The 9215-nt window shown below is 40.4% G+C and overlaps 1 protein-coding gene across 1 annotated transcript in view; it reads right to left on the bottom strand.

Moving 5' to 3' along the window:
- The window catches only part of slc1a9 (solute carrier family 1 member 9), a 16402-nt gene extending 7832 nt beyond the window's left edge, over positions 1-8570 (bottom strand). The window contains exons 1-6 of the mRNA XM_008296467.1: positions 8417-8570; positions 7389-7541; positions 5691-5944; positions 3167-3272; positions 2910-3036; positions 621-854 (exon numbers count right to left, since the gene is read on the bottom strand). Coding sequence (XP_008294689.1) covers positions 621-854; positions 2910-3036; positions 3167-3272; positions 5691-5944; positions 7389-7541; positions 8417-8570 — 1028 coding nt within the window. The remainder of the gene's footprint in view (positions 1-620; positions 855-2909; positions 3037-3166; positions 3273-5690; positions 5945-7388; positions 7542-8416) is intronic.
- Positions 8571-9215: the final 645 nt, after the last annotated feature.

Below are 9215 nucleotides of genomic sequence, written 5' to 3'. Positions count from 1 at the left end.
AAAAAAAAAAAAAAAAAGGCAGCAGAAATTTGAGTGGGCTGACAGCCTCTTCCTAACAGCTGGTGTAGGCCACTGTTTCAATCCACCAACATGTGAATTAAAGGAATTTGATTCCCGGCCCTGCTAAGCTAGGGTCATAATATAATTAGAGAAAACGCTGATAGGATTACCCATATTCACTAAAGCCTCGGTAATGTGCCAAAATGACAGTTGGTTTCAGTGGCACTACAGAATCCCAGGCAGGCCGAGCCAAGCCAAGCCAGGCAGGATACAGTGGGGCCGGTTTGGCTGGTGACGACTAATCCCGAGGCTTAGACATTTACAACACAGGATCTGTCTGACATGGACTTGTCTGTGATAGCCTGCGCTTACACACATTTGGCTCTGCTGTCCTGATTTGCCAGTTCAGTTGCATAAATACAGAATTTTCCCCTCAGGCCTTTCAGATTCAAACCAAATAGCTGAAAGCGACGAGCAGGCTACGCCGATCAATCACAGGCACTACAGCAGCTGCCCGAGGAATAGATGTTGTAAAAGAAACATGTGACACACAAGTGTTAACACATGCCCAAACAGAGAACTTTCACACACACACATCCACTTCCTGAAGGCTGTCATACCTGCTAGCAGTGCCTAAAGCTGTGATCCAGGCCTGAAAGATCCCAGAGTAGAACGTAAAGGGGCTTTTTCGGGTGATTCCAAAGAATATAGCAGGTAGGATCAAGCCGCCGTGGATCACCAGACCCACGATGACGGTCACCATGTACATGCCCAGCTGCCGGGCCACCACCTCCAGGTCTCCGATGGCTGCGATCTTCCCGGCAATCAGAGAGGCAATTCCAACAGGAGAGTACCTGCAACAAACATCAGAACTAAAATTGCTGAACGGAATTGACTGTTGTTTGTGTTTCATAACTCTCCAATATATTTTGATACCTTTTGCTAAATGGTAAACCTGCATCTGTATAATCTATGTGTCAATTGAAAGTACATATATACATCGGTGTAAGTTTCAGCAGGGGATATGTCCCACTTGTTATTTAGAACACATGCGATTATCCTCCAAAATAAAAGCATAAAAGAAGCAGGAGACTCTTGTTTGGCAATCACTGTAATGTTACTAAAAGACAAAACAATGGCTCAGACTGGAGTCTTTGTTTACCATCAAAATATGAACTATGAGCTTATCCAATAACTTAATCTATGCAGAAAATGTAATTATTATGCATTTATATTTTATTTTCACCTGAAGTTTGGGTTTTCATTTAAATAAATATATTTCTATCATACATTGATGCAGAAAACACAAAAATTGGTGCATAAATACCATAAAGACTACACTCATGCAGAGACGATTATTTTCCCTATTCTATGTTTTAAATTATTTAATTTCAATCATTTAAACAGCTAAATAATTTCATCTGAAAAGCACTTTAAAACTGCTGGTGTCATTTATGTATTCATGAAGCTATAAATAAACTTGCCTTGTCTTGGTTACATTTTTCTGTCAAAACCATTTCAATGTAACCTCCTATAAGACGTGTAACATACATGCTTGAAAATTAAAGCTGCATTCTTGTGAACCTTTCCCTTTCGTGTTCATTTTCTCCTCTGTCAAGGTCTGTCATGTTTTCATTCCTGCTGCTCAATTTGCAGAATTCTTGTATTTTTCAAAAAGATCTTTGATGCCACATAGCTCGATTGTTATTTCTACTTGTATAAAGGTTCTACTGTAAAACACGTTTATTACTTGACAGCATTAAAGTGAAATATCAGGCCAGCATTTTGTGACAGCACCTAATTAATCTTCAGTCATTGTCAATGCAGCCCTTTTCTCTGCGAGAGCACGTGACACATTCTTGGATCTCTGGTTTCCAGCTTTGGAGTGCAGTTGTTCCCGTTCATGAATGCCGGATACTGTATCTGGACAGATAAATTAAAGCGATGCTCCCATATAAGCGCTTCCTCATCCGAAATCAAAGCGAGTCCCATCACGACAGCAGCCTGCTCTTCCAGGTCAGCTGCGTGCTGAAGCCCGAGGCTGGCATTCACTGACAGTTGTTTGGCGGAGTTTGCCGTGTATATGATTTGATGGATGTGCCCCTCGTATGATATGTGTTTTTGTATACACTGGACTCTGTGTTTGGCGAGCTCAAAGGCCCATGAGTAATCTGTTTATATTGAGTGAGTGATACGAACAAGGAGACAATTCCTTTGGTGTCCAGCTGCACATGTAGATGGCCTCGGAGAGCTGCAAGACAAGCATCCTGCTGTTTCTCTTCCAAACGCCTACCCTTATCCCCCCTTCCCTTCCCTTCCCCGCTCTGAGTGCCACTACTCTCTTTCACTGTGCGACGAGCTGAGGTCCTGCAAAGCCTCAAGGCGTGCACTGCTCTCTGAAGGCATGCTCTCACACGCATCTTTCCATGTCCATCCTGCCCGCATCTGCTTTCTGCTCTGCTGCCAAGTGACTCCTCTGCCGGCGGTGGATCCATTACGTTTTGGAGATCTTCCACCCCGACTCCCCTGGGAGCCCACAACATTGTTCCGGGCCCCGGCTCCTGCTACTCCCCAGCATACCACAGACTCCAGCAAGTCCCAGGGAAACCCTCTCTCTCTCTTTCCATCTGTCCATGTCCTTCACTAACACACGTTCTCCTTTTTCTTCTGTCCCTCTTTCCTTTTTAGTCTTCTTCGTCTGACCCTGTTGCTTGTTCCCACAATTTCCCTCATGTACACAACCTTCGCCTTATCCATCACTGTCACTGACCCTGTGTGTGGTATCTCCAGAATGTCAAAGCAATGCGGCCGTTGGCCAGTAAGAGTCAAAACAGAGACACATGTTGCGCATGCTTGCAAACACACAAATATGCACACACAAACACGCACAGGAAAGACAAAACACTGACCACATGATCATGGAGACCATCGTCATGATTATTTCATTGAGGATGTTGAAGAACTCGCACATGACCTTCCCCCGCTCGCCCATCCTGCCCATGCAGATCCCAAAGGTGATGAAGAAGCCAATCAAGCCTTGACGAAGACACAAAGCAGCATGTCAGCGGAAACTCCAACATGCAGCGGAGTCAAGCTGAAAAATGACACACGCAGAGATGCTTGGACAACACAAAACACTGAAACATGGGCTCCGTCAACAACTCACCGAGGACGTTCATGCCCCATTTGTATTCCAGCTTTTTTCTGTTCACTAATAGGGGCTCGGTTTGGTTCGGTGCTGTGACTGGCACCTTTTTCAGCACCGTCTGAACCTGCAGGGAGCACAGATTCAGATTGATTTAGACTGGGGTTGCTGCACAAAACAATCCACATAGCAAAACTCTGAATTTTGTAACTTCTATTGTGTGTGTAAGCAAACAAAGCCTTGGCAGCTGCACGATGAACTCTAATTTCTGTTTAAAGAAAAGGCAAAACAGAGAACAAGAGATTCTCCCATAAAGACAACAAATGGAAAGAAGAGAGAGACAGAAAGGTTGAAAGGCGAAGGACGATTCTTTCCTGCAAAAGTAGTTATGCCTTTTATCACTTGAATGAATCCCTGATGAGTGCAAACAAAAGAAGCAGTAAAACAGAGAAGATGTGAAGAGAGGAATAAAGAAAAAAACAGAGAGAATACCAAAGGGAGAAGAAGAGAGAGTCTACAAGCTCATGTTCAGCAGTGCTCCCTGTCCACCAGCTGATGCCTTACTGTGGTAAATAAGGATGCAGATGTAAAGAGATTAGCAGTAGCAGAAGGGCTGACCCTTACCCAGTTAAACACAGACAACTACTTCTAATCATTGAGACACACACGCATGACAGGAAAAAAAACAGGATTTGGACAGAAGAAGGCAACTGTCGCATCATGATTGAGACTTGGATTATCATTTAAAAATGATCAGCTTGGACAAACAGAAGCCGTCTACTGACTCACCCCGTTTACTCACCACCGCAATTCAAAGTTTATTAAGGACACAGCTCGTGGGAGGTCCACAGAGTAACACCACGATGAAACTCACAAATAAAAGACATTCTACAGTCATCAGGAAAGAACAGCTTCGCATTCTGGACTTGAACTGAACCAGGCATCACTTCAGGATCAGTTAAAGCCAAGATAATGTTGTCTGCAGATGTAGATAAGCCACATGTTTATTTATATATAAAATTTCGTTTTACAGCAGAGCAGGTGAGAACACCGACATCAGGGAACATCTGGTTTGCATTGTAATCCACTGCGAGGCTCTGCAGGCTACCTTTTTAATAATGCTGTAGGGTCTAGTCATAATATTTATATTTGTTAGGTTAAGTTCCATAATTTATAATACCTAAGGGTGTTAGCTATATTTTAACATGAGTTAGGTTCTTTATAATTAGTAACACTGTAGGATCTCAGCCTTAATATGTATTACAGATAAAGCAATATTTCATACAAACACATTCAAATGACAATGATATGAGATGCAGAAGGAAGAAATATCAATCTGTCATCACCAAACACTTCATAAATGGGCCATTTTGTAACTTTATAAATTAAAATGCATGTGCAATGTATTTATTTCATGTCTCCTTTTTGTCTTTGTCTTTAATTTCTTTATTTTTGTTGTAATCATTTTATTTCTTCAGAGGTAGATTCCCTTTGTGAAAAGAGTTTCTAGTGTTTGTTTTGTTTGAGAAGCTCAGCTCGTATCTCTATTAGAATTAAAACCTAATTTTAACTTTTAAAAAAGTTACGCTTTCAGCAGCTTTAGCCTTTTTCCAGCCAAACCCCTTCAAGTGAAATCAAAGGCTTCCAGTCAGTCGTGCTGACATATGTAGAAAACATTGTCCGTGAAGTTTGGAGGACAGCTACAGTCTCTAGAGAATCAGCAGTCATTAAAAACTCTCTGCAGCTCCTTCACTCTGTCAAACTGCTCAGTGATGCTTTATACAGACATGATAATGACTTTATAATGGCCTTGAACACAAACAGGATTTCCCAATATTTCAGTCAACTTTAATAAACTATAATTTGGTTAATACTTGTTGACAACTGCTGACAAAGCAATCCTACCTCAACATGTATTTGTTAACTGTTAAGGAGCTTTAGATCACTGACTTGTCATCCATTAACTTGAAGCAACTTCTACCTTGCAATTCAAATCAAGGCGTAATTTTCCCTTATGAGACAGTTTTATTCACTTTCTATGAAAACACACATTAGGTTGAAGAAGTTAGATTTATTTCTTATCCTAGTTTTTATCCCAGAGCCTCTATGGCCTATTTCGTGAGTTTCAATAAGCTGATATGGAGTTGTAGATGCTTCAATTTCCATTTGATAAAACTGAAAGTTCCAGAGCAGCTACCTTGTGGTGAGATTACATTGTTTGAACATAAAACTGGATGATAGTTGTTAATGCGACAGTGATAAAACCTCTAAACTGGACCCTAAAACTCTGAAAGCCAACCTAAAGATAATCTGTTTTCAGTGCCTGCTAGTTAGCATCACCTTAAAGTTTAATGATGCAGCTTTTAAAAGCTGCTATAATAAATTATTTTCATTAAAAAGAAAATTATTGGCCATGCCTCTGGTGCTTTTTGATCTGTATTCCATCTTTTTTATGTTCATATTGCTTACAACCATATGGTGTGCACAAATGAAAAGCCGGAGTAATAAAACAGTGCTATGGATGTGGTACAGATGTGGAGGCTACCTGTTGGAAGCAGGCCTGCACCAGGTTCTCAGGGAAGAGGTTTCTAATCAGGTCAAGGAAGGCGTCCAGACTGCTGACCTCCTGGTTCTTTGGTACCGAGGTCGAGGAGCCTCCCCTCAGTTTGGGGTTCCCTGGGTGGATCCCCAACACCAGGATAACCCCCAGGATGGCAGCGATGACAGTGGTGGACATGTAGTACACCATGGCTCTGCTGCCCATCCTGCCGCTGGAGCGGGCGTCTAGACCAGCGAGCCCTGAAAGAGAGAGATGACAGATTTACAAGGATCCCTGTGCACGTCCACAGAGGGAATGAAAGTGGTTTTTCCTGGAAGTTTGATTCTTGCAATACATTTAACACCACATGTTCCCAGATTCTAAGAAATGCATGTTGGTGCAGTTTAGCTTTAGCTGCTCACCCTCCATCTGCTGTGTGTAGATGTGTTTTTTTCTTGCTCTTGTTAAATAAACTAACAAATATAATAAAAATGATGATTTAAAAGAATTTAAATTTGTACAAGCAACACAAGGTGGTGAGTTTCAGTGGTGCTTTCACCCGGGACTGTAATAAAAACTTTGCTCAAAACCACTAAATTCATTTCAGATGTGTGTTTTTCTGTAATAAATTAGTACATGTTTGATTTAGTGCTGTGCTGGTTCTGTTAGCAAAGCAACACACTCATGTTCAGCATGTTGGTGTAAAATACTTGCAGCATTCCAGCACTGTGAGAGTCACTCTTAGCTGGAGCTGCCAGAGGTCACTTGTTAAAATAAATAGTACCAATGTAACATTTTCCCAGGTTCAGAAATATGTGAGGGCAGACAAAGTTTTTCTGACATTTACTAGTTTTAACATGTTTCCAGATTTAGATATCATAGGCATGATAGATAAACCTATTTAAAACAATGATATTCCTACAGCCATCCAATAGTTGTTGGCTATGGCAAACACCACTGACTGTATGTGCAATTTACTAACATAACTATTTTGAAAGAATTTAACTCCTACTGAGAATGCAATGTTGGCAAAAGAGCTGCACTTGGGTTAGGGTTATCTGGTGCTAAAAAATAGTCATAAAATATTAAAGTAAGATTTTTAACTTGTGTGCTAACATGCTGATATTTAACATTTTAGTCCAATACCATGTACAGATTGCAACAGCTAGCACATTAGTGTAATACAGCGACCAAACATTTAATATGTAGCGTTAGAATTACCCTCATTTGTGTCTGACAGGATTCAGGTTTTAGAAGTCACTTGATAAAATGAAAAGTAAAAGTGTAACATTTTCCTAAGTTCAGAAATATGTGTGAACAGACAAACTTATTTAAAATAGGTTTATTTGCATAACTGTCTAAAGCTAATGTAGCATGCAATATTAACAAAGTACAAGATTTAGATATTAGTTTTAAAAGCATGTGGTTAAGATAAGGATTACAAGTTTTCACACTTCACTATGGTTCACAGGTTCACTATGATAAACATTATGTATCTCGGAAAAACAGCATTTATTATATCAATTTAAGTACGTAAAGTGAGTGTTAACTTTTATGCAGTCAGCCCTATTAACGGTCTATTATTAACATATTTATAGCTTCTTACAGGAATGCAAGTTAATATTTGCAGTGCTAGCGTTTAGCATGCAATGTTAGCAAAAGAGCTGTGCTGACCGCTGCTACAAAAACAGCTCTAAATCGGACCTGTGATAAGGCTGGAGATGATTAGAGGCAGGATGAGCATCTTCAGCATCCTCATGAGGATGTCTCCAGGAAAGGAAACCATAGTGAGGGCGGCGCTGTCTGTCACCTTCATGTACCGAAGCAGCATCCCAAAGACTGCTCCCATGACAACACCTGAGGAGAGGACAAAGTCAAATATTCGTTTTATTTTTTTGATAATGCTGATGTTTTTGCTTCCCCCAAAGCTTGTACAAATTTGTTTTTGGGCGAAAAAAAAAAAAGTTATAACTATGAAGTTCTATTTTTGCACTGCAATCATTTAGCAAATTAAGACCACAGCATTGTGCGTGGTCTGTTCCTTTGTCTTGAAGAGCTGCCCAGAGAAGAGTTTAGACTCCTATAATAGGGTAAGTATTGTTTGAGACACAAACTGAAAATCAAGGGTAAACACTACCTTATGTGCTTAGTTAGCAGACAAAATAAAAATTGGTACAAAATATTGTCAAACAGCTAAAACTCTGGTGGTATTAGTCTTCTAAGAAATCAGTTTGCAGTTTTTTAGTTCACTTACTGGCCTCATCTGACATGTAAGAGATCTCTGACTAATGAAAGCCATCCACTGTAATGTAAACTGGGTCATATCAGGGTTTAAATCTGGGTGACAAATTACAGACAAAAATAACACACTTCTTGACTCTGCTGGGCCTTTTTTTTTTTTGGACAAAGAACACAGCTATGAAGAAACATACCAAAGTGTTTACAGAGGCGGATTAAAGAAAACAACAAGCAGAAGATGTCTCACGGGAAAATGATCACGGGGTCTGCACATCGAGGTTTGCGTGCGTTGATATTTGCTGTGGCGCAAATTGGCTATTTTTTGAACAACAATACTGACCTCAAATTGAATTCCAGCACACACTGTGGGGATTTGGGATGTTAAAATATTTCAAAGGAAAATTAAAGCTTGTTTGTGTCTTCTTTACTTATGTTACATCTACCAACACAGAAATAAATCAGAGCACAGCTAGAGTTTTTCTGTCCATGCATACCCATGACAGTGAGTCCCAGCAGCAGGTTGTGGGTGTTACGGCTGCAGTGGCCGGCATCTTTGTATGCCATATCCGTGTTGTCATCTCGCGGGATTTCTTCTTTCTCCTTCTCCTTTTTTGTGTTGGACTGGTTGGCTGTCGGCTGGTTTGTCATCCTGCCTGTGAAGACAGAGATACTTTGTGAATACATGCTTCAAATATGAGCTTCAACATCTATTATATATTATAGTACATGGGATTAGTTTGCGCTACGTACTAAATAAACCTTCACTAAAATGAAAATATTTTATGAATGATGCACCCGGGCTTGTCAAATAATGTTTTATAAATAGTTTAATAGTAGTAGTAATAGTTGTATTTGTGACTAGTGAGTGGTGACACTGTTATCACTGTTGGCTGACCGTCTGGAAGGGGATTAGGAACAACCAGGAGCTCACACAACAGGAATGTTCTCTGAGTATTTGGTTTAGGTTCTTAAGGGAGCAGAAGATACATTACTGCAGGCAAGGCAACCCAAACACAGCAGGCGATGGCTAAATAGCAACTCGAGAGATGTAATCTGTGCATCGTCATCAAAATGGAAAACACAGAAAGTGCCAGAATGTAAATACAAGACGATATGGAGCTGCTAGGAGCCCTAAGATGTAGCCGCTGTTTGACATGCTGGTTTGAGATATTTTTTTTTGCTGACCTACACACTGTAGAATAGTGTCATTGTGTGGTCACACATTGTTAAAGAAGAAATTACTGTTTGTAAAACTACAGATTTTTGATGTAGAGTTATTTACAGTGTGGCCTC

This window comes from Stegastes partitus, unplaced genomic scaffold (genome assembly GCF_000690725.1).
Source record: "Stegastes partitus isolate 25-593 unplaced genomic scaffold, Stegastes_partitus-1.0.2 Scaffold1130, whole genome shotgun sequence".
Taxonomy (NCBI): Eukaryota; Metazoa; Chordata; class Actinopteri; family Pomacentridae; genus Stegastes; species Stegastes partitus.
Note: the sequence above shows the minus strand (reverse complement) of the source record. Positions and strands in the feature narration are given on the sequence as shown.